The sequence below is a fragment of the Misgurnus anguillicaudatus genome, chromosome 18 (genome assembly GCF_027580225.2).
Source record: "Misgurnus anguillicaudatus chromosome 18, ASM2758022v2, whole genome shotgun sequence".
NCBI classification, from domain to species: Eukaryota; Metazoa; Chordata; class Actinopteri; order Cypriniformes; family Cobitidae; genus Misgurnus; species Misgurnus anguillicaudatus.
Genome location: NC_073354.2, coordinates 14,787,768 through 14,814,235, shown reverse-complemented (window position 1 = coordinate 14,814,235; position 26,468 = coordinate 14,787,768). Strand labels below are relative to the sequence as shown.

The following is a 26,468-nucleotide window of genomic DNA, read 5'->3' as shown; positions in this document are numbered from 1 at the left end:
GAATCCTAATAAACGAGTCATGGCAATTTTTAGAAACTTTTATTAACAATGTCACATTACATTCTTCTCAAACTTGGATTATAAACCAGTTTCAAGTGTATAGCCAGAGACTGTCAACTTATAGCCAAACAAATGATGAAAACTAAAATTTCCTGTAACATTTAAATAACTTTTTCTCCAGGTTATAAACAAGTTACTGTTTCACTTGACTGGCTTGGCAATTTTGCTATTAGAACAAATCTCCTGTAATGCCAAAATGAAATAATAAGAACCCAGTTTGGGAAAGAAATTATTTTTTTTGTAATGCAATATCTTAAATTATTTGGTTTCATGGCTGTTTTTGACTTAATCAAGGCTCATTTTAAAATCCCCAAAATAAAAAAGTCACTGCTGTGGTTTAACCTGTTGTTTGTTTTTATATACTTCTCTAATTATGTGTCAAGGAGCTACATTATAGCTGCTATTCCTCTCTGGTGTGATGCGATATTTATGAGAGAAACACTTGAAGATTAGCAACATAAATGATTCATCAAACAGGTTATTAAATAAGTATGGCTGATGAAATTCTTTACAGGATGTCATATATGGAGTCTAACATCAGCTTCCTTTCCTCCTAGCTGTCATCATGAAGACACATCTGGCAAAGGAGCAGTCTTGGCAGTCTTGAAGTTTTAAAACAAACCATCACAAAGTAAATCATTTGGAGACTACTCGGCATAGCCGGAGAGATTTGAAAAAATCCCATTTGAACTTTAAACAAAACGTTTCTTTTTTAAAACTGTTTATTTATGGAGAGTAACCATGAAGAAGTCCACAGCATAAAAAAACTGAAACATCCCTTATACTCAGGTAAAAATACCATATGCAGTTTATTTTTTCTGTCAGGGCGGGTGGCTAATCCATCGGTTCCTGTTTGATCCGAATGACGGAGGTTGTGACCCCGCGGTGGCTTCGTTTGACTTCTCTCCTCAGAACGTACTCACTGAACTGGGTTGAGTCCACACCGCCTCCACAGGAAGCAGCAATCTCAAAACCTCTCTGCTGCAGTCGCTCCAAAACCTGATAAATAAACACCAAATCATTCATGGTTTTGTAACATTATTTATAACTAATGAATATGTGAGCAGAATAAGTTCCAATAAGTTACAATGACAACACAAAATTACAGCAAACACAAGAAGTGAATAAACAAGATATCTGAACACCACTTGCTTATTCTCCATACACTCTTAAAAATAAAGGTGCTTTAAAGTTCTTTGCAGCTATACCATAGAAGAACCATTTTGGTTCCCCCTAAAGAACCTTTTCCACTATAAACAAAAAGATTCTGTGGATGCTAAAGGTTCTTTATGGACCCGTACAACTCAACAAAGAACATTTTAGGAACCTTTATTTTTAGAAACGCAGGTGTTCATCAGCCACTCTTATAATCTCTGATTAGCTCTCAGAACCCATTAACATCTGCAATTATTTGATCATGCTAAATTGCAGTTTTAGTAAAATCTAAGCTTATTATTCTCAAACGTATTTTTGACTTATCATTAAAACGTTACTTTAAGTATCATCCTTCCCTCAAGGCTATGCAGAATCCCATTTATTGTTGACATAGGGTAACAACATTCAGCATGGAACACTGCATGTTTATTTCTCTCCATCAAATACTTTCCATTTCAGTGAGAATAGTATACTTTTTTGTATAAAAAAAATATAGATTTAAACATGTGACCTCATGCACATAAGTCCTGTTGATGTTCGCTCCACAATACCATAAACTCACATTACTGTGGTTTGTGGACATGTCTTCCTGTTTGTCTTCTCCAGCATTGGAGTATCATTGCTTTACTGTCACTATAACGCATCCGAATGCATAATACGACGAAGTACCTACTGCTTTAAAGTTAAAACAGTATGTGTGGGTGCAGTAAATAAATTTCGGACATACTGCATCTGTCACGTCTTCATTGTCATGCGATTCGTACGTCCTTTGACCTATGACGTAATCAGAACAACTGCAACCATTATGACTAACAAGTACATTTAAATCATGAGGAATACATTTCTTGGCACCTAAATCACATAGAGCCGCACGGTTAATAGATTCTCACTTTTTTATTTTATTTTTTTATTTTATATATATATATATATATATATATATATATATATATATATATACATATATTATTTTATATATGTATATATATATTCACGTTTTGGAATTTGGCACCTCCTCAGCTCACGTGGCCTCAAGGGATAGTAAGATGTCCATTAAATGCACACTTAAAGTGCACCTATTTTATTGCTAAGAAAAAAAACATTATTTTGTGAATTTGGTATAATACAATGTGTTCGCGTGATTTATGGTTAAAACACATTATTTTCCACATACTGTACATTTTTGTAGTTCCAGATTTCACTCTCTTCCTGAAACGCTTGGATTTGAAAAGCTCTGTGTTCCTGATTGGTCAGCTAATCTGTATGTTGTGATTGGCCTGAATACCTCTGACCTCACCCAAAAATGTGACACTCCTTACCATGTTTGAAAGATTTGGTCATAACAGACTGTGAGTCCGAATCAAGAGGAATTATGATAATGTTGGTCTTGTCTACATCACCAATCCCAGGAAGTAAACTGTTGCTTAGAATCCGTGTGTTTGTTGTAGTCCAAGAAAAGAGATTTACGTTGTAGATAGGGTGGCCATTCGTGCCAGTTCCGCCGGACAGGTCCCGAATAGGATTTCGGGTGCGTTCTCCGGAAGTGGCTTTGGTCGACCGCATACGTCATCAAGGTTTAATATTTCGGGTTCAATTTCAGAAAAGCAACCGTTACATTTCAAGGTAATAATGAAACTACAATGATGGTATGTCTCAAAAGAAATAAATCTTAATTTTCTAATGTATTTTAACTGAAATGTGAGAACCTCGATGACGTATGCAGTCGACCAACGCGACTTCCGGAGAACGCACCCGAAATCCTATTCGGGACGTGTCCGGCGGAACTGGCACGAATGGCCACCCTAGTTGGAGACAATAAGTTGCATCATCGTTTACTTTGGGGTTTGTACTTTTTGCATATCGTTAACATGTACAATACACACCTACACACCAAAGGAAATGTAAAAACGTGAATCGGCAATAGGTGCTCTTTAAAAATCTTAATGGAAGTAGTAGTTAATCTGGGTACTTTTCACTTACTTTGTTTTTTGAATACTATGAATTTAGACATACTATTTGCCTTGCCTACTGATTTTAGCCTACTAATATAGTATGAAAGTAGGCGATTTCAAATGCAGCATAAGTTTTGTTTACCATCCTGGTTTCTCCATCTTTTCTCTCACCCCACCTTTCATTTACAGGTTAAAGTTCAGGTTACAGGTATGTGTGTCTTTCCTCTTATAATGCTTTTGCCCTTCAACCCTCAGTCTTCTCAATTTTGCCGTCTTCTGCCTCTACATTTCTCAATCTCCTGTTTCCATTAGTGTGACGGCGAATGCCATGGGGCAAAAGATTTAATAAGCAAACAGGATTAGACAGCCTCTAGACACACACACACACACACGCGCGCACACACTCACACGTGCACACACGCGCACACACACAAACACACACACACATTCTGCATTCATTTCTGTATTGAATCATGGACCAGTATACCAATGTGTTTGTACAACCATCTTAAAGTAAAAGATTTGTTTGATGTTGTTTGGTTGATGTCGTTTGTGTGAGGCGGTGTACTGTTACGCACCTGTACAGAGTTAAGGTGGCAGTATCCATTGAGAGGAAATCGGATAACATGAGTGGAATCGTGGTTCCAGCCTGCGTTGACGGAGTTGCACATGACGTCTCCTATCTCCGGGAAGATGTCCTCGATGAGGGCTTTATCGCCACTGAGTGTTATCCTCTCTCCGAGCTCCGGGGCCACGCGCACTACCACGCACTCACACATGCGTGATGTGTACCTAGAGTCCTGCTCAGAACGCCAGCGCTCCAGCTCAGCTTGTAGTGGCTGTAGTTGGAAATACCGGGCCTCCTCATACAGCAGAGAGTAGTCCTGCACACAAATACAATTGGGATGGGTATTACATACGATTTTCGTGGAAAACAATCAAGTCAAAGTATTCAGTCTGCTCTCATGGGAGTATTTTGAGTATTTGATGTGTAAGTCATATGAATTTTTATTATGTAAATTGCTTAAAACATTTAAGATTATGAGGAAAAAAAGAGTAGTGGTGCCCCATCCCTAAACTAAACATAACTTTATGTTGAGGCAAATCAGATTGTCCTAAAACGCAGAAATACGAATTCATACAAATTATCCAGGTAAAAAAGTGCACTAAAATACACTTTAATTAGGTATTATTTTCATGCACTAATTTTGTACTTACTATACAATAAAATAGTCTTTAGTACTTCTTAAGATAAAACACCTAATGATTTTCACACAGATTATGAATGTAATTTGATCATAACCACTGATAATGCCTAGTCTTTTCCAGTGCTCAGTCTTTGTTTACAATCACAGATAAAAATCATTTATCATTTTCTGTTATCTTTTCTCCCTTTTTTCCAAACAGCGACAAACGGCAGTCCTCCTTTTCTGCAGAATGCAATAAATCCGCTTAACCAATCACAGTGCACCATTCCACGCATTGTAAACATTAATGGTGGCGCTTTGTATACACAAAGAATCCTAGTTTTCCTCATCTACTTTGTGCAGGGTTCCCGCGGGGTCTTAAAAAGTCTTAAAAAGTCTGAAATTTAGAAAGTTAAATTTAAGGCCATAAAAAGTCTTAAAAATGGCCAGATTTTCACCCTAGGTCTTAAATTTAATAAACCCAAGTCTTAAATTTCTTACCTCCATTTATTCCCGAAAAGGTTGTCCGAAAAAAAATAAAATGGTAAATTAAAATGCCTCAGTGACGGAGGAAGAATGTATTTGATGGGTGGGCCTCTAAAAAGAAAAGTTCTGCACTTTGCGTGTCACTGAATGTCTCTTCAATCCAGTTTTTAATCATCATTTTTTAAAGAGAATACAAATGTAGGCTATTATAATCCACGCAATTCATGCCATAAGCTATATTTCAGATGTTGTGATCCGACTGTATACTGTAGGTTTGGCGAGAAAAATCTTTTCTGTGTTAATTTAACCAACTAGCCCGTGGCTTACCAGAGCATTTGCAAGGTTCTGAAACAGAGGACCCAGAAGCGAAAAAAATCAACACTGCTTTATTAAAAATCAACTTAAACAGTCAGGCCGTCAAGTCCCGCGCCATCAACAATGAGTCAACTTTAGTGTTACACAGTTTTCATATGCAGCCTACAAATGCGGCCTCTGGAGGCTACAGCCTTCGGATTTAGAAACGGCCTTGTTTGCAACACACAACCAACCACGAACAGCCTTTTAATAGTAAATTTCCTTTTCATTTCATTATAGTGTAATTAGAGAGGGGAATAAATGCGATGGCGGTATAGTGCATATTTATGCACATAACGTATGGGTGGAGAAAGTGTAAAACATGTTAACAAGCAACATATCAGCAGCTGACCATACTGATCTTCCCATATTAGTGGATTTTATTTGTCAAAATAAATAAATAAATAAATAAACAAAGATATAATAAAAATATAATGTTTTGAGAATTTCTGAGATCATTGTGCCGCTTTGGTCTTAAATTTCACTCATAATGGTCTTAAAAAGGTCTTAAAAAGTCTTAAATTTGACTTGGTGAAACCTGCAGGAACCCTGTTTGTGATCAACAAACAAACAAAAACAAAATAGAGGCTGTTTACACTTGGCATTAACGTGCGTTTTCGTTGATCGGATCACAAGTGGACGACGTTAATGCCAGGTGTAAACGGTGTTCAAAACGTTTTGAGCTCGACCACTTTCAACCACATTCAGAGCTAGTCGAAACCACTTTCGATCGGATCGCTTTGGAGTTGCGGAACGCACATGTGGTTGAATGTGTTTGAACAGCCACACGCGACCGCCTTCTCTCCGCCCATTTATCTATACGTCTTTTTTGACTTCTGGCGTGAACATACGGTGAACAGTGCTATTTTAGCCTTTCATTGATACAACTAAAGCGGCTGATCTCCGTAGTTTCGTTTTGAAAGCTTGTGAAAGTTGCGCGATCCTATTTCATCAATTGTGCCGAAAATTCAGAAAAAAGCTCTTACATACACATGTACAAAACTCCGTGCAGCATGTTTACTTGCTAAACAAGCAGTGGACTCCGATATAATATTAGTTTGCGTCCATATAGACTCATAATTACTCCCGCTCGCGTTTGAATGACAGCAGAGAGACTCGCTCACTGTCTCGACAGACTGCCCCCTCACAGTATTCAGGGCAGAAGCGGTCGAATGTGGACAAAAGAGACGGATTTAAATACCAGGTGTAAACGTAATGTGTCTCTCTCGTCCACCTGTGATCCGATCAATGAAAACACATCCTTATACCAAGTGTAAACAGCCCCATAGTAATTTTGATGGCATTGATAAACATGTGGTGGTTTTCTGTGGCAGAGAAGAAAGATAGGCCATCAAAATCAAATAATTTGCGTGAGAGAAACTCAGCCAAAGGAAAAATGTTGGCTGTTGCTTGTTCTCACACGACAGAATCAAGCTTCTGTCATGCTAACACATTTACCTCAGGGGATCTTATGAAAAACTTTCCATTATTTTACTCTAAGTCAACGAAAATCGAGCAGGACCAAAACATTATACAGCTGATTGCTGTCAAAAAAAGTTCAGCGACGACGTCCCAAAGATGACAGCAGCAATGACAGTGTTAATATGACAAAGTAAGTGTTTTGATTAATGCCATTAATGTTTTATTTTTTTATCAGTGTATACCACTAGTCAACTAAATTAATATAACATGGCAAAGATGAATGCACATGGATGCACGATATATCAGCCGACATATCGTTATCTGCCAATAACTGCTTATTTTTAATATTATCGGTCTGATAGCAAAATTAGGCCGATAAATGAAAGCCGATAAATGATGGATTATTTTGGTTTGTTGAACCACTTAACTGGCTCATTGCTGGCCATGTGGAGTTTTGATTGGTGCTTTCTGTGACATAGCACGAAGATGACACGTGTTGCGGGCTTAAGAAAATTATGCTAGTCTAGCGCAAAGACAAGATGTCCGCGGTCTGGGAGTTTTTCATTGTGAAAATAATATGAATATGTATCAGCCTATATATATATCAGTTATCGCCCCCAAATATAAAGAGTTATCGGTTATTGGTATCGGTCAAAATTTCCATATCGGTGCATTCCTATTCAATAGATTTATAGCATAAAAAAAAACTTGTCATGATTTATTGCATTTTGCAAAAAAATCCTTTTATATATATTTTTTTATATCTTTTTATAATAAATCTTTGAAAATCAAATTATAGATTTGAATTTTTAGTGTTATTATAACCTAAAGATAATATGTGAAAGTTTGTTGGTCACTTTCACTTTGTTGATATAGAAAACAGATTTTTACCCAAATTAGTCAAAATGGATTTATTGCGTTTTGGAACCAAACTTTTTTACCCTATTTATACTTCAAATGCACTTTCTGATATTTAAATATATTTTAAGTACATTCAAGTATACTTTATTTTTACCAGTTAGAAACGCCTGTGGGATTGTGTTTAAATATTCAGTTTTATAGTACCCAAGTACGGTAAACACTTTTACAAAATAATATTAAAGTTATTTAAACAATTACAATCCTGGTTTAGGATGACAATTTTATTATATTCATTTACTTTTATGTTATATTTTGTAACTTCATATGGCACCAGCTAGGATGAAGCATTACAGTCTTACTTTAAAGTCATCCGGGATGAGCAGTTTTGAGGTCCTGAGGAAGTTTAATATGTAGCGGAACATGTGTCCATCCCGATCTATAAAATAATGCTGCTTCAGGCTGTCCAATACGATGGGCTCTGTGCCATCAAACAACCGGCCAATCCTGTGAGAGAGGAAGAGAGAGAGATATTGAAAAAAGCTCAAACAATCTTACAAAGGTTTTTATTGTCATCTGAAGCTACAATTCAATAATTAAATAATATGTGCTCAATGTTATGTTTGATTTTTGTATTTTTACATTTCAGTTACATTTAGTTTGTAAAAGTATTTTCATTTGAATAACTAAATTTTTTATAAACACCAAACCATTCAATCTACATGTATGATGACACTTTATTATGATAGCACTTTATTAAAAATTACATATTGAAATAACTCCATCTGTGATGAATGTAAAAAGTTTTGTCAAATTTCTAAGTTTTTGCATACAATGAAATCTTATATAATGTGCTATTGCTGGTACGTTTAACAGTAAACTGTATCTACTGTGACTCTGACATCTCCATGGCATAAATGATTCAGCAGCATGGACTAAATCTGTCAGATGACACACAGAGAACAACTAGGATCTGGAATTTCCAAAGTTTCTGGCAGAAAATCTCTAAACAAGAAGACCTTTATTATTTGTATGGCTATTTTTTAGTGGCGGCCATTGACTTCTTTTTTTCGAGGGCACTTGATGCGAAGTTCGTCACTACATGTATGTAGCCCGTCATGTGTGTGGTTCGTAATTTCAAAATATGTGTTCGTCGTATCGAGAGATCGTGTGTGCATCACGTGTCTTGTCAAAATATGTGCCTGCTGCAGACGCGTCTAAAAGGTTTATGATAAAAGAGACGCTCGCATTTGCCAGATACTCGCATAATCTCATGCGTAATCAGAGTTTACTGTTAAGGGAGTGTTTTGCGTGCAGTGTTGGGGGTACTGCATTACAAGTAACATGCATTACGTAAGGGATAATGTAGAGGCAGCCGGTAGTTATCGGGAAATAATCCCCGACAGTGTATCACACTGAAGGGGCTTATTTACCCGATAACTACCGGCTGCCTCTACATTATCCCGCTTATTACACGGCTACTTGCCACATAAGAAAAAAAACTGGACATGAATATGAATTTGAAACATTTTATTGGCATATTTGTTTTAAATTAACATTTTTTCCTTCCGTGAAACTTTGCACAGATGCATAAAATGATCGTAATACCTTATTAAGAACCTCTGCTTCATACTTGTCTGTCTCCATTTTTTTCTCTTTTAGCCAGTCTTTGAGAAGTTTTAATGCCCATTCTGTATTTTTTTGTGTGTTGTCTTCGTAGCTGTCATGCTCTATTTTGTCAAGTTCAGTCTCAGTAATGCCGAGTTCAGACAGGTTTTGCGAAATCGCCGACAAATGGCCGAAATCACAGGCAAATTGATGCTCGTGCACGCGAGTGACAATCACACAGTGTGAATTATAAAAGACGCGTTCTGAGAGGATCGCCGACGAGTCGCCGACACCCGTGAGATATTTGGCATGCTAAATATCTGGACCGGTCGGCGATTCAAAATCATTCCGTGTGAAATGTGTTTTGACTGACAATAACATCGGCGATGACCTACATCCAATGAGAGAGCAACATACAGGACAGCTGGAAGTTCGGGGAGGAGCCTCTCAAAACATTTCCTCATTCATAATTTTTATTTCTTCTTCTTTCTGCTGCAAATGAGCGCACATGCAATTTGTATGGTAAACTTCTTGCGGGTGACTATTTTTAATAATAATCCCAGTCTCACGTGAGAACTCCGGTCTTGCACGCGTGACCTCACACTGTTTCCTTCGCGTCACTTCTCGCGTGCGTTTGGTTGTGAGACGTAGTTTGCGGACCGGGAAAAAGTTATCGGCGATTCTTCTTATGGTAAAGTCATGCAGTATGAAGACCCCTGTCGCCAATCCATCATGCAGTGTGAAACAGCAGCGACTGAACGCTTCCCCTGATAATCACGCAGTGTGAAACCACAGGTGACCTGACTAATTTGAAAATCATACAGTCTGAACTCGGCATAAGCTCTCCGTGTCTTGTCGTTGTTCGTTCTTCTATTCACTGTTTAAATGTTTTGTTTTTTCCGTACATGTTAAAATTAATGTCTAAATTGTCCATTCTTAATTGTGGTTGTCCAGTGTTTGTCACAAGATGGCGCCAAACAGTAATCTTTATTGGTCTTAATCTCAACTGACCAATCAGAATCAAGCCTGCCAGAGAGCAGTGTAATAAATAATAATATTACCTTTCTGAAGTAACAAGTAAAGTAATGCATTACTTTTTAAATGCACACATTAATATTTGAGTTACTTTTTCAAAAAACTAATGCAAGTTACTTTTTAGTTTAATTAATTAGATTAAAAAAATGTATGTACTGAATTAAAGTAAACAATCACATTATGTGATATTTTGTGTTACACATATATAACAGTTGGAGTCAAAAACTGAGATGGCATGCCAGAGCTCAACATTTTTGTGATGAAATATGCAATTTCTGAATGCAGAACTTTTCATAAAAACACCTGCAAGGCCTGAAAGGGATCAAGCCTCAGCCAAGAAAAAGTAACACAAACGTAATTAAAAAGTAACATAAGCATTACTTTCCATGAAAAGTAACTAAGTAACACAATTAGTTACTTTTTTGGGAGTAACTTAATATTGTAATGCATTACTTTTAAAAGTAACTTTCCCCAACACTCCTTGCGTCTATTTTGTGAATGTGAGCGTCTCTTTTATCATTAACGGTTTTGACACGTGTGCAGCAGGCACTTATTTTGACAAATCATGTGATGCACATGGTTCACATGATGCAACAAACACATATTTTGAAAACACAAGCAAAACACATGACACTTCAAACACATGTTTTGAATTTGCGCCCCTCGGATGAGAGTCACGAGTCGCCACTGCTATTTTTTATGGAACCCCTTTTGAGATGCCACTGATTTCGGGTTTACCTACCCCTAAACATCACTAAACACAACATCAGACTGGTTTTCATTCAGTATGTCATTCAGATGCCCCCTTCCTGTCTTATTAGGCAGCTCAGTTGGTCAAAAAAGTATATGAATTAAATCATTCCACCTGACACTGTCTGAAAACATGAAAACTGAAGTTTTTGAAAGCACATTTTTATTACATATAAGGGCACTGAAAGTTTATTCAGTCAGCACTGATTCCCCCACAAATCGTATCCTGCATCAGCATCAGACAGGGCATAGCTGAAGGCAGCAGCCATCATTGCTCCTGACGACGCAAATGTCATCATGCAGCGCCCTGTATCCTGGCTCTCTGGTGGGTGTGTTGTCATATTGTTGTGTGCGATAAAGTAGCCAAGGGTGAAACAGATCACAATTGTCACTGTTAGATATGCCTACGTCTTAGAAACATTTACTCGACCAAAACACAGGCAGATTATAGCACTGGATCAAGCTGTTTCCTTGGTTGTGCTACCCCATGTAGACCTGATCGAAGCCGTGTGATGCTATTTGAGATAATGCGAGATGCTGTGCATTTAAATGGGCACCGTAAGAAGCAGTGGGAAGCTAAAACCGTGCGAGACACATGAGCAGTTGTGAGACAGGATGCTAGTCTGGCTCAAAGCGCTTCGGGCTTCTTCTGGCCTGTGCTCTGATGTTTAACTCAGTCAGTAGCTACAAGACAATAACGCTCTTTGGCAATGCAGAAATATAGCGGTCAGTGAGCTAATGAGCACAGACAAGCTGCACGCATATACACACACACAGGCATACGGATAAAGCGTGCATCACGCAGGCATGTTGAAAGTATGACATCTGTTTGAAAAAGTTTAGGAAGACTGCCAAACACATTATATTACGGGGCTTAAAACAATAATAGGAATAAAATGTTTCAATAGATGAGGGAAGACGATTGGAGTATTTATCATCACGTGGAGGAAGACACTTTGTGTAACTATAAATATATAAATCATAATAAGGGACTATTGTTACTGGTTTAGTGCAGTAATTTTACCTGGACTCTGGGTATTTGGTTAATGTGGCCAGGCTGCTGGTATACATGTGACCTCCTACGTCGATATGCACCGGCGCATTGGCCTTCGTGAGCTGTGCCGGTGTGGGGATGCCAGCTGTGCCCAGGGGGGAGGCGGGCGAATGTGCCAAGAGAGGCCGGGTTGACATGCCCACACTGTTGCTGCGATTCTCCTGGGGAAGAAGAAACATCACTATAGTCAAGATTATCAAGCTGGAAGTTTACAACAGTCAACATGAAATGGCATTTCAAATATGAAATGGTAAAATAAAATAGAAACAAGGAAAATATATATAAGACAGACCTGATATCATCCGACGGGAATTGAATGGATTGTTAGGCACCAGAATGAAGCATAGTGATTAAATTAAAAAAAGGTTTAGTGATGAATGGTATTTAATGAGACTGAACTAAACAATTACTGTTTCGAAGAATTGTAACTATTTTTAACTACTTTTAAATGGTTATGGATGAATTTAATATGCACAAAAGACCAGGAATGTGTGACCACTTCATTTATATCACAACCCCATTTACTTTATATTTAGGACAAACTCATCCGAAGTACACACTAAACTACAATAGAAAATAGGAGGAGGTATTTTAACATTAGAAAAATGACACACTTAATTTTTACATTTTTCATTTAGTAAATGCATTATATGAATGTGAAATGAGAGAACAGTGGTAGATTGTTCTTGACAACTACATTGTAAAAAATATGCAGCAAGTTAAAACAACTTGGTTTTACAAGTCAATTAAACCTACTAGTCAATTCAAAGTTAAAATTTTTTAGTACCCAAGACACAAAGCAGAAACTAATAGGGCTACTGAACCAGCAGACCCCTCGTCTGAACAGATTATGATAAAAAGTTGACATAACTTATAAAATCAAGTTGAAATTGTTTAACTTAATTTTTTAAGTTAACGTAACATAAATATATGTTGATTTGACAAAAATTCTGCATTTTTTACAGTGTACATTACACCACTACTGTAAGAAATTAGATTACCAATAGCAGCATTAATGGTGATTTCACCATCAGCATTAAAACTACAATTATTACTAACACGGCACTCTCATTGGCATCAGTATGGTCTCAATGCATTGGCATCATTTGCTTGTGTTGGGAAAAACTGTTTGCTAAGTCTCAGTGGTCACTATCTGAGGCTAAATGAAACAGCCACAGGCAAACTCTCCTTTAAAAGATGGGAAAAACGCACAAACTGTAACATAAGCGTACTAGTGTACCCTAATGCGCAAGCGCATATCAATGCACTTTCGCCCAGAGCGGAGTAAAGTTATCCGAGTCGACTGTCTTTGAGAATGAGTTTAGCCGGTTGCCTTTATACAGCGACCTGAAAAACAAGCATTAACCCTTGGTAATACACAAGAAATGTGCAAGTAAACATGCATCCAGGCTAACACATTAAAAACACTAATGATAAACATGTCTGGCACAACTGGATGTTTTTAGCGAGTGCTATTTTCTGATGCTGGCTGAGGTCTGATGCCTGTGGGGGTGGACTAACTTAGGTCACAAACAGCATTTTTTTCTTAACCAAAGTTGCTGTTTTTGTCTGGCAGTTAAGAAATGATAGCATACGGTGGAATACTTTATTTATTTGTCAGAGGTTTACAATCACAAAAAAAAACCTAATCCTATAATTGTAAACGTCATGCGATACAGTCGAAATGTCATATGATGTAGTTATAAAGCACTGGTTCTCAAACTGGAGGTCATGGTCTCCGGGGGCCCCACTAAATGAAATTTAATTCAATTTATTAAATTCGTTGTATTCAATCTTATTATTTAATATGTATTTCTTTTAATAGACCCACACAATGTGGGCCACATGCTGAAAAGTTTGAAAACCACTGCATTAAAGAAACTGTTCAGCGTTTTAAAGGAAATTAACAGTGCAATAAAGTAACAATACTGGCAGTGTTGGATTGTTACATGCACCATAAATATTTTATTATTCTGCAACGGCTGATTTGTGGTGTTTGACATGAATGCTTTAGTACTGATTTTAATTCATGCTAAGCTGAAGTCCTGTTAAAAGGTGTTTATGTAAGGAAATAATCACATATGTTTAAAGGAACAGTATGTAAGAAATATATAACAATTAATCATAAAATGGCCCTGATATGTCACTAGACATTAAGAAATCATTTTCATTTCAAATACTTATAACACTGACAACAGTGGTATGGCCAGGATATTGTCATTTAAAAAATGGAGTTGCAGCCCTCAACTGATGTTTATGTTGTCATTTTGTGTATTGGCCACCAGTTGTGTGATTGCAGTACCAGTTTTAGCCACAAGTTTTGTGATTGCAAAACCAGTTTTGGCCACAATCCTACATACTGTTCCTTTAAATATTGCTGTCGATTCTTTTGTGATTTGAGCCTCAAAAAAACATAGTGAGATACAGAGCTCTGTATGCTTTATAGCCTGTGATATCAGGCCTTAATAATAATAATAGTTCAATGGCACAGGATCATGGCTGAGAGTTTTTCAACATTTGACAGTAGCCGCGTTTCAAACAGGGACAAAACTTTAACTGCTTTAAAGGAAAACACCACAGTTTTTCAATATTTTACTATGTTCTTACCTCAACTTAGACGAATTAATACATACCTATCATTTTTTAAAGCGTGCACTTAAACTTTGTACAGCGTGTCGTGAATGTGTTAGCATTTAGTTAGCCCCATTCACTCCCCAGGATCCAAACGGATGAATTTAGAAGCCGCCAAACACTTCCATGTTTTCCCTATTTAAAGACTGTTACATGAGTAGTTACACAAGTAAGTATGGTGGCACAAAATAAAACATGGTGATTTTTTAGGCATCGTTAATTTTTCATCCGGGTTTGGATCCTAAGGAATGAATGGGTCTGGGCTAAATGCTAACACATTCATAACGCGCTGTACAAAGATTAAGTGCATGCATAGAAAAAAGATAGGTATTTATTAATTTGTCTAAGTTGAGGTAAGAACATAGTACAATATTGAAAAACTGTGGTGTTTTCCTTTAATAAGGATTATGACATCTCACATCACATGAGACTTTGACTTGCATGTAAGCATTCATTCTACTTTGTAGAAAACATCGAGACACATATTTATTATATATCGCCAGATATCCCAAAATTAAAATGTTGTTGGCCAATATCTCTTAGTCCTACGTGGAAGGAAAAAATACAATGTTTTTAGTATGCTCAATACACGACTCCCCATGTAGGGGTCGCTAATTCATAGTTACCCCAGACACAAACTTTTTTTAAAGCACATGCTGTGATTTTAGCTACAGACAGATACAAGAACAGCGTAATACTTGAACATCCATAATGAGAGAATAGCCGAGAGTGTACAAAATGTACAGGCATAAACACCTGAGGATAAATCACACTGTGCATATTAAAGAGAAAATACACATGAGTGGGTATCCGTGGTGCTTTTACTGGAGCACTGTGTTTGTTTGAGTATGGGCATTAATGTAGCTGAAGTACACACTTGACACACTACAAGCAGCTCCCTTCAGTTGAGGGTGTTTAAGAGTCATTGGTTTCGTTGAAGCTCTGCACAGGTGCAATATTAGCTCATTTCTCCGCAGGCAACGAATGTTTTTATTTTTCACACTCACCTTCAAGCTAAGGGTAAAGGCCCTTAAGAAAAGTCAGTGCCTGTTTTTGTGTAGCCTACTTACAAAGCACAGTAATACACTAAGATATAAAAAAATCAATCTTAATCACATCCCCAATGGACCACCACTGGCCTCAAAGCAAAAACAGTGTGGATTTTAAAGGCAGGAGAATAAGGCGGATAAAGATAATACATATATGCGTAGAAACTAATGTCTTTAACAACAGAACTTAAAACTTCAAAGACAAACAAACACAAAAAGCAATACGTTGCAAAGAAAACTTATGCACTTGCTTTGTGAAAGAGACTGAAAGCAGTTTGGCCCACGAAAAAAACACAAATATGAGTCTGAGCTATATGAGTTACAATGTAACAAGCTGAGTTGTAATGAATAAATGCACACAATTATATGATGACAAATGTTTAATCCATAAATGACACAATATAACAAAGATGAGTCACGGACGGTTGTTATTTTGTTCATTTATTTGCATAAAAATACGGTGTAAAAATACAAATTTCCTTTGAATAATCTGACTAGCATTAAACAGAGCCTGAAACAGATTTCTAAACTTACTTTAAACTGTTTTACGCGCCACAACTTTTATTTATTTTATACCGGTCTGCAAAATACATAAAATCGTTATTACCTGTGATACAAGCATATGAGGGCTCTCTCCGTTGGCTTCGCAATGAGAGGTAACACGCGCTGTGACGGTCGGCGTGCCCGCGCGCTCCACGCCAGAGCGCGCGCAAAGTCTTTTTGGCGATGCCCCTGGTCCTGAAACGCTTACAGGATAGACGAGCGGCCGCGGGCGTTTGATCACTTTGTGCGGTTTAAACTCAAGCTCGGACTCGTCCTCGCACTCCCGCGTGCAGGTCAAGTGATGCGAAAGGCACGTCCCGTTGGCCGTTTCCGGAGAGACGCTGAGAGGCGCAAACTTTGACCCGATGCCCGCAATGCCGTTGAGCGTTGCTATGGAGACGGCGCCGATGCAGTGGTTGGTATACGTCTTTGACAGTTTGGCGGCCCGCGAGAGCATCTGCATCCTCGTGCCCAGCAGGTTTTTACCGATAGCTTTATTCTCGTACCAGGTCGTGTCGCTCTCACCGCAGTGATCCCGCGGGCGCTGGAAGAATGCTTTACAAAGAGGATTGCGCTTAGACAGGTACCTCACGAAGCTCGCGTACGGACAAAACTCCGTGCCGGTCTCATACATGCGGGGCAGGTTGTCGTCATCCGTATCGGATCTTTTTTTAGTCCACGTGGCTGAACGAGATTTGTGATACGGCCCGAGAGCTTTAAAGTAGACAAACTTTCTTCCGTCTTCATCCATGGCCAGCCCGAAAGAGTCCTCCTCCAGCTCGCGCTGATTCTCCCGCCCCCTCGTGCAGAAGTACATACAAGTCTCGAACCAGACTTTATTGAGAAGACCGAATGGCGAGCTTGCGCTGAACACGGCCGAAGTGTAGAGTTTTCTCAGGTCCGAGCGCGTAATGGCTTGCTTCTGCACAACGGGACCGGCGCCCTGCTCTTCTAGTTTACGTATAACCGCGGCGAGCGCGAGGTTGGCACTGCGCAGCTCGGGGTCCTTGGTGAGGTCCAGCGTGCGACAAAAGGGGGGCTCGTTCAGGTAACGATTGAGCGAGCTCCGGATGCTGATGAGAGAGGACTTGCTGTACAGCTGTCCGCTTTTGGAGCGCGCTTCAGAATAGAATGAGCGCAGCACTTTGCAGAGCGCGTGCTTGTCCATGCTCTCAAAGTCCGTACTTTGCGCCTTCTCAGTCAGGTATTCCCTAAAGATTCTCACCGCGTATCGGGTGGCCAAACGCGTGTTCTCGCTGAGCCTGGAGTGGTCCAAAGGAGAGCGATGCATGTCTCCCTCGGGTTCCGAGTTTAAAGCTGCAAAAAACGGGTCAACGGACTCCAGCTCGTCCCCGCAGTGCTGGTCTGTATTCCGCATAAGGACCGCTTCTCCCGTTTCCACGGTAGCGCAGTTTTCGGGCTCCCCGCACTCCTCCCACTCTAACTCGGCTTCTTCTTCTGACACTTCTCCCTCTTCCCCTGTAATCTGGATCTCCTGGATCTCTCCCTCCTCTTCCTCTCGTCCTTCGCCCCTCTCTCGATCCCCTGACATCGGGTCCGGTCCATCATTACAGCAGTGGTCCCTGCTGCCAGGCATTCTCGCCATATTGCAGTCTGACAGTGTATGAGTCCCGAGGCAGTGCGCATGCGCTATATTGGACCGCAGCGCTGAGAGCTTTTTGTGTGTTTTAGTGACCTTCAGCTAAGAGAACAGGCACGCGCTCTTAAAGGTGCAGGAAAGTGATGCTAAAACCCTCAAAACTGAAACTATGATCCCACACACAGATAAAGAGCAAAAGCAAGAGGAAAAAGCAAACAGTCAGCTATACTCTATATTAGACTGCAGCTGAATTAGGCAATATTTGCAATTATGCCCAAATATACACTCACACACCTGCTAATTATTAAAGGGGTATGCAGCTCGGGCAGGCTTACTTGATTTGGGAGTTTCCAGTAGCAGCTGTGATCATGTCTAAGCCTTAGGCCATCCATATACTTTTATATCTTTCTATGGGTATGTGTGTATGCAGCCTTTTGTGAGAGAAAGAGAAAATGTGACAGATGGGAGAGAGAAACAAAGGTATGGTAATATACTTGATATTTTAGTGTATTGTAAAGATAATATCTGCACAGCACAATGTGAACACCCTGTGTGTATACATTTATATTGGAATGTAAAATTCACAATAATTAACCTCATGTTGTAAGTTACAGTGTGGACTGAACTTTAACTTAACTTTTCATATTGCGTGCCATGATGGGATTATATTTATCATCTGCTTTGAAGTGGGTTTATGTGCCATGATCTCTGAGTGCGGTTCGGTCACCATACATACCTTTTCAAATTTTAATTTTGATCTAATATTCAAGTTGTTACAAACCCTAACATTGCATATGTTAAAGGGATAGTTCATCCAAAAATGAGAATTCTGTCATTTATATAATCATTTATTCATCCTCATGTTGTTACAAACTTGTAATTTTTTTGTTTTGATAAACACTAAGGAAGATATTTAGAGGAATGTTTGTAACCAAACTATGGAAATGAATGGGGCTCATGATCGGTTCGGTTACAAACATTCCTCAAAATATCTTCCTTCGTGTTCATCGGAACAAAGAAATGTATACAGGTTTGTAACAACATGAGGGTGAATAAATGATGACAGAATTTTTATTTTTGGGTAAACTATCCCTTTAAAGGTTTTATATGTAGACATACACCCTAAAAACACTTTTAGGTACCTTAAAGGCGGGGTGCACGATCTCTGAAAGCCAATGCTGACATTTGAAAACCCCTAAGCAAACACGTCCCTATACTATATAATCTGGATCTTCTTTTGATAGACCCGCCCCACACATATATGTGACCTCACATTGATTAGAGAATGTCTAATGAGACTGCTTTGGTTTAATGGGGATTTTTTTAATCGTAGGGTGGTTTTGTTCATACACTGCCACACATTATGTCCAAACACTTTGTAAAAGTGGATTTTGCATAATAGGTGCCCTTTTATTTTAGGTACCTAAATGTTGCTATTTATTTGATGAACCACAAATGGGGACTTCTTTAAGAATCTTCAAATGGTCAGTTACTATATAACAATACTTTGTATTGATCCAAATCTGTGAGTTAAGTCAAGAACGGGATCAGTTTGATTAACTAACTAATTGTTCTTTTAAATTGGTTTAGTTTACAAATCAGACTAAATTAATCATTATGAATCAAACTGATTCAGTTCTCGAGTTCAACTCAGTGATTTGATTATTCAATTTCAACAGTTCTCAAATTAACAACTCACTGGATAGGAAGATTATCAGTATAAAACGCCCAAAATAAAAAATGAAAACTCACAGCACACCTCAAATTTACTCAGGGTGTTTCTCATTCTTTAGGTATCAATAAATGTAATAATGTGGGACGTCTTTGAAAACCTAAAGTCATTTTTTTGTGATTTGCTGTTTTCTAAAATCTGTTTTGAAAATATATGCTTGATATCTTTTATATTGACAGAGTAAGACCATGTCAAAGATTAAAATCAGTGGTTGAAATCAAACTCTGATGCTTTAAATCTCATTATTAGATTATGAGAATTTAGCCTGAATTTTACATACGGTCACATATATTCTGTTGTTGTACAAATTCTTCTATTCCGCATTAAACCACATTAAATCCATATGGATTTGGAAGAAAACGTGGGTGAGAACTTTCTGGGGGAGTGTTAAATTGAATTTTTACTTTAGTTTGAATTATTTCTTTCAGTAACTCTCCTGCATTGGTATTTTCATGTATGAATGATTCTCAAGTACTCAAGATGTAATTGCTTTTGGCTCAGTTAATAAAAGGCCATGAACCGTCTGTAAATACAGTCTATAAAATATGCCAGTTTTTATCCGATTCGTTACACTCACACACTGATATAAGATCATTATAAATGAGTGACCTTGATGAAGAACACTATTCTAAGTGCTTCTACATTCACGCCTTTCTCTCTCTCTCTCTCTCTCTCTCTCTCTCTCTTCTTTCCCCTGTGTTTGTGTGTCGTGAGAACCCCTAGGCTACCACTGTCTCACTATGAACGGCACAGAGCTGAGGTTTGGCTCTGGAGAATAAGGCAGATGTTTGTCTCCGGCTCTGCGCCTCAGAGAAAGGCAACGCATGAGGAAGCGGATTTTAGAGCTCAGTAGGGCTCAAAGCTAGAGGAAGCCTAAAAAAACAGCTCTATTCATCCATCAGCGAATCAGGAGTGATCATCTGACTTATTAACTTTATACGGTTAGTCCTTTCATAGTCTTATGAGTGTTCTCTAAGCAGACAGAGCATCACAAATATAAGTTTTTTTTAACATGCAATGCCCAATTTTTTTGGTTTTTAGTTAGTATACTGTAGACACAAAGTGCGTTTAGCAATATTGTGCACACTAAAGCTAAATTAAAATATATATATTCCTTGACATACAACATTCATGTGTGCATTATCCTGAACCCAGTTTTTTTTACCTACAGCATGATGTGTTAATAACAACTAAATAGTAGTACAGGTACAATTGAAAAGATCAGATGCAAGTTCATCTGATATGTTTTCTTGTAAATGAGCATTTTTTTAAATCAGACTCTTAATGAATTCTACCAACAACTGATATTTCTTGAAGCGAAAGTATTTGACAATGTATAATTTGTATATCGCATTATATTGATGGACGTATAATACATGCTGAGAGCATTCGGTTAATATCATTATCTCATTTTTGATGGAGGTGGTGTTCAGTGGGTTTTGCATCTGAGCTCCTCAATTTAACCATGAGGATCAACTTTTGCACCCCACAATGCTCTTTAAACCCCCAGGTCGTATCCAAATGGTACGGTAGAGTACACCCCAGAAAAAAGTCCAAAGGCTGTCACTGGGGCGGTGACCTTTCAAAAAGTGCACTTGACCTGTGTACCTAAAGAGCACATATTATGGTGCTTTACCCCACGGTTTTGTTTTGGTCAGGTCGGGTCATCTCACCTCACTTTTAGCTTGGTAAGCTTTTCCATCGAGTTTAGTATCACTTCCTAGTGGGAGGGATCACAGGCGTGTCGTTATATTTGCGATGCCTACTGCTGTGACATCATACAAGTGAGAGCGTCGTTGTACATTCCCATACATATATTTATTTCTCAGTCAGGCACAAAATTAAAATTGACCACCACAAATAGATGTTTGCACATTTCGTTTATCGCTACCTCTGTCTCACATGACAGTTTCTGTACAAACACCTGTGGCGTCAGTCGACGCGCTCTGCTGTGCCTTATTTAAGTTGCATTTAAGCATATATGCGGACGTGCGCGTCGCGAATGTGCCACCATAAACTGCAAGTCTGGAAAAAACTGGTATGATGTTCCTGATTCTCAACCTGTGGATGTTTTTCATCGCTGAAAGGGAGTTTGGGAACTTGGGGTGTACTCACACTATCCAAACCAAACCGCTCTCAGGCACGTTTGACCCCCAAAGCCTGGTTCCTTTGACTAGTGTGATCGCTCTGTACCGCACACGGGCGCGGATTGGTTAATCGTGCCCCGGCTGGCTTGCAGAGATGGGCTGGAGAGCAGTTCACTTGGGCTCAGTGGCAGAAGGCTGTGGTGTGAGCGCAGATTCAAAAGGCGAAGACGTCTGTTGCGCGGCCACTCACCTTCATCTGCCTCCGTAAAAACCTTTTGATGCACGCCGCGGGGTTACGTTAATGTCCGAGCTGCACATGTGACAGATCAACTAAGCAATATGATGACATGTGAGAGGGCTGTCTGTAATCGCGCACCAAACGACCCCGAATAAAAAACACAGACTTATCATTACGGTGGGTTTGAATGTTAAGATAGCGCTTTACTTCCTGCTTTTTTTAAAACAATCGCATCTTAATGATAAAAGCGCGCCCGGGCTTGGATCGATAAAAAGTACAGTGTGAGCGCGTGCATCTGGGGGAGTAGGGAGGGGTGACAATCGCGCTGTGGCATGGTTTGGTTTGGATAATGTGAGTGCGCCCTTATAGCAGAGCACAAATGACAACATGTTTGCTTGAGACGGCGCAAGCTAGCACGAAGGTAAAGCTAATCTTTTACATTATAGCGATGATGCTGGTAGTGACGATTCTCTCAGACCAATCAGTGATCTACAGTGTTTTTGCATCACGTTTTGGTATCAGTTCGAGTCGCTTGGAACCCCGACTGAGGTGGTACTAAAAATAGTGTCGGGTACTACGTACTGCACCCAGTGGAAAATAGGGCTGTGCCGATACATCGCGTTCCCCATTAAAAAGACCTGCTTGAAATCGATAGTGTATCGCAAGGCTCCGATTCTGTGTTTCATGCACAGCTTGTGCGTGTACTACGGCTCCGTGATCAGTAGGAAGTCCTTATCAATCTAAAATCACTATGAGTTTGAGTCATTTATAACGTGCATTTAAAAAAGCAACACTCGCCAAACACAATAATTCAAAATATTTTTATTATAATGAAAATACCTGAAAAAATCTGAAGAACAGCGATATAAATATTCCTTTAGACATTTCCTGGAATAGTGTTTGGTATGCTACTTCTTCTGTGGCACAAATGGCGTTTCTACACGACAGCTCCCTCTGGCTTTTGGCTGTGGCGGCATTTCACCGTAATTCATTCAAATTCATTCATTGAGAAAACGCGCATTTGCACGATTAATCAGCACAGCCCTAGTGGAAAAGCCCCCAAAAGTAAGCTGACCCGACCAAAACTAAACCGTGGGGTACTATGGAAAGGAAAAGTGCCATTAGTACCTCCATTCTAGTGACAGATTAGACCACTTTTATCTGAGAGTGCAACAGGTACCCATTCTGCTCTTGGCACGCTATATAGTTAGTACATGGGCATATTTGGATGCTGACGTCTCTTTTATCAAACACATCCGATTCAACTCTTCAGTTTATTAACAGAGCACAGAATGACCAAAAAAGGGTGTGTCAAATTAGACCTGAATTCTGCAATGCAGGGATGCCCAAGGTATAGCTAGTGTAGAAACTGCACACACAGTTCCCTGGGTAAAGGCCCTTGCTCAAGGCCATAACGTGAATATAGCAGGACTGTGATCTCAGTAACTTGAGCTCCTGGATTACCCCCAGCTAGAACTGAACCGGCGAGCTTTGTGTTAGTAGCCCAAACCCCTAATCATTGAGCTACCACCCAGCAAAATCTAACGCTGGACCTGTATCTCATTTCCTTACTCCGCAGAGCACACATATATCCCCGTGTGAGGATGAGCCACCATTTTGAAACGAGAGACCTCTCTTCTTTTGTCTCATTCTGTCATTCCTGCCCACAGGCATGTCACCAGAAACAGCTCTGACATCTCTCAAAGGAAAGAAGAGAGAGAGAGATAGAGAGAGAGAGAGAGAAAGTAAAAAAATAAATAAATAAACCTTCCCTTTCACATTTTAAATTCTTGTTACCAGAGCCCATTTCACACCTAGATACCCAATTAGCAATTAGCAAAGCTTTAAAGTGCAGTCCTGAGCCGGGGCCCTGATCCCGGCCTGATTTGTATGCGCTTTGTGCAGATAGCGATAAGAGAGAGGCTGAATACATGTATAGTTTTAAATTTAATTTCATAATCATTTGCATGGCAGGGTAGCCTGCGGGCAAGAGGGAAAATAACATGCCCGCTCTTCAAAAGGGAGATCAGGCTCGTTACATAGCTGTGTGGAGGATTGGAGAGGGGCTTTTTATGTGCAGGCAGGTAATTTGTTCCCTGACTAATCTAAAGAGATAGAGAAGTTCAGAGGAAGCACTTTTTAAAAAACAGTGTGAGCGCAGCATCACAAATCGCCTCTACCTCCGAGGCTTGGGAGAGAATGAAAGAGAGAGAGAGGAACACCAAGGTGCGATATAGCTGAACCTACTGCCAGAGCCCAAGGCTGTCAAAAAAAAAGTAACTACTGAATGTGTGAGTGTGTCTGGGTATGTACAGTTTCGAGAGAGACAGAAACCATATCTGAGCGTGCCAACGCAATGCATTAGAGATTTTGCATCTTCGCAAGAGCACCGGCCGCAATGTATGTAGCATTTCAATAAAGCACCTGTTAGGTTTGTTAGTACGGCATCCTGTAAAGTGATCAAATGCATTGCTGCCTAGATGGATCAACAGTCTGTAGCTCAACTGGTAGAACGTCACATTATCAATGCAAAGATCACAGGTTCTGATTGGGATTAAAAATGTAAACTTGCAAACTAAGTAATGTGTCCAAGTAAAGGTAACAGTCTGTTTGGTGGATGGACCAGTGGGCCTACAGTTCATTTCACTTTTTCTGGTACGGTGGATTTTGACAGGAACACTGAAAGTCATCTTGTTGGTTTTAATCTTATCCATATTCATAGGTGCATGTGCTTCAATATGATTGTTTTTGAGAACTGGTGTATGAGGATTAGTAACCTGCGTTTGAGGTGATTCCAAACCCACATTAACATGTTGAATATTCTTGACGAGTGAGTCAGAAAACTCTGCAACTCTGCCCTAATCGTGGGCAGCAATTCAGCATCTGTTCTTTGACTCGCTGCATGCTATCTATTGTGTCCGTGTGCGTTTTACTGGGTGATTGTGTTCTGTACAGGAATGCTTGTGTTCTTTGCAAGACCAATTACATTTGTACTTTATGATCCCCTGAAGTTATACGAGACTTTTTCCAGATTTAACAGATGAATCAGTGCTGATCTGTGCTTTATGCTTTGTTTTATTTCCCTTGAGGGAACGGCAAACAGCATTGCTAGAGGCCAACTACAGACCTGTAATTTGACTACTGTATATTCAGTATTTCTGTCATTTCAATAATTCTTTCTAATTTATTGTCAAATCCTGTTTGACGAATCATTGAATCAAAGCTGATGGAACTTTATCTCTTATTGAAAGTGTGCAAGATACTGCAACCCTTCCTGCTGCAGTAGAAGTAATAAAATATTACCTGAAGGACTTTAAAGCATGCATAGTACACAAATAGAAGTACACAAATTTGTGCCCCTCTGGTGCACAAAAGTTAGCTTTTTGTAAAGAACTTTGCTTAGGTCACCTATATAGGGGGCATATTTTAGACCCCTAATGACAGGACCACAAACACATCATCTACTTAAGCAACAAATGGCAACCCATGAGCAGGTACAACACACACACTGGTGCAACAGCTGTGAGACAACGCCACAAACTTCTTGCAAGAGTCCTAACAAAAGTAAACAGTGGTGCGACAATAAACGAAGTGTATCTATACATGTGATGCTATTGTAAGATGAGCACGTGTATGTTCCTCTCGCTCGCGCTAAAAATGTGCAGCAGCTGTACCGCGTCAGGAGATGAGAATGAAGGAATGTTTGATGGATATTTACAGGACTTATATCCATCAAACCCAAATTATTCAGAAAATTATTCGTCACTGGGATTAAGAAAGTGTTATCTTACGATTTGTGAAAGTGATTAAAGCTGCATTTGACAATCAAGAAGACCGTATGGCTGGTAAATAAAAACACTGGCGGCAAAACGGACTCTCTATATAACTACCGATAACCGTTGCCACATTTGCAGATATCGTAACCGCATTTAAATAGGCTAAATTACGAATTATCCGACCGCATCACAAATCCGAATCCGAGACGCCATATTACAACATCAGGCAAATGATTCAAATCAAAGCTACTGCACAGTTTCAACACAAACTATTCCACGTTCGCGACATATATCGGAGATGAAAACTGTGAGAAGATAAATATTTTTCGTCAACGCGCTCATCCTCTGGCACATGCGTACATGCAGCTGCGCTCTCAAGCCCCGCTGTCTCACTCTATAGAAAAAACCCACAAAACCCAATCTGGCGCTTCTCACCTGAAACATGGGACATCCAGCGACGCGTCACCTCTCCGCGTTTGGGCTCCTGTCCGCCTCGCTCAAACGCTGAGGAATGAAGCCCAGCTGAAGGTAGCTGAAGCCGAAATCACTAGCAGTCGCTCCAGGGGTTTCACAACCCCTCTGGGTCAGACCCGGATAGAGAGAGAGAAAGAGAGAGCGCTCTCAAACAAACGCCCCTGCAGATCTCCGCTCACTTCAGGACAACTAGTGAATTAACCGATCACGCGAACGATGTGCGATTTATCTTATTCTAGGTTATAAAAAAAGGCTCTGGTGTTTTTCTGCGTTAAACAGTCGTCCTCCTTCCTACATCTTGCAGCGGGGAGGCAGATTTGAATGGTTATGATTAGTTTTGATGGAACGCTGCCGCAGGCGCTTCCTGCAAATGGATGATGCGTGCGCGCGCACAAGCGCGCTCACAGAGGGGAGAGGGCC

General features: G+C 39.5%; 1 protein-coding gene and 1 long non-coding RNA gene across 6 annotated transcripts; one reads left to right on the top strand and one right to left on the bottom strand.

Annotated features, from left to right (window-relative positions):
- Nucleotides 1–24: 24 nt before the first annotated feature.
- kctd1 (potassium channel tetramerization domain containing 1) lies at nucleotides 25–26,468 on the bottom strand. Of its 5 annotated transcripts, none has more exons than XM_055186309.2 (5): nucleotides 26,010–26,468; nucleotides 11,889–12,076; nucleotides 7,834–7,978; nucleotides 3,743–4,048; nucleotides 25–1,059 (listed from the first exon to the last, which is right to left on the bottom strand). In XM_055186309.2, exons 1-5 carry the CDS (start codon nucleotides 26,016–26,018, stop codon nucleotides 895–897), a joined length of 813 nt encoding a protein of 270 aa, XP_055042284.1. In that variant the 5' UTR covers nucleotides 26,019–26,468; the 3' UTR covers nucleotides 25–894. The 5 variants fall into 5 exon arrangements, with proteins under 5 accessions (XP_055042284.1, XP_055042283.1, XP_073712015.1 ...); XM_055186308.2 differs by having other exon boundaries at nucleotides 11,889–12,079; nucleotides 26,010–26,467; XM_073855914.1 differs by lacking the exon at nucleotides 26,010–26,468 and adding an exon at nucleotides 18,077–18,174 and having other exon boundaries at nucleotides 11,889–12,079.
- Nucleotides 16,586–24,396, top strand: LOC129429545 (uncharacterized). Its single transcript, XR_008639221.2, has 3 exons — nucleotides 16,586–16,724; nucleotides 20,188–20,414; nucleotides 23,378–24,396. It is a non-coding gene; the product is annotated as an uncharacterized lncRNA (long non-coding RNA).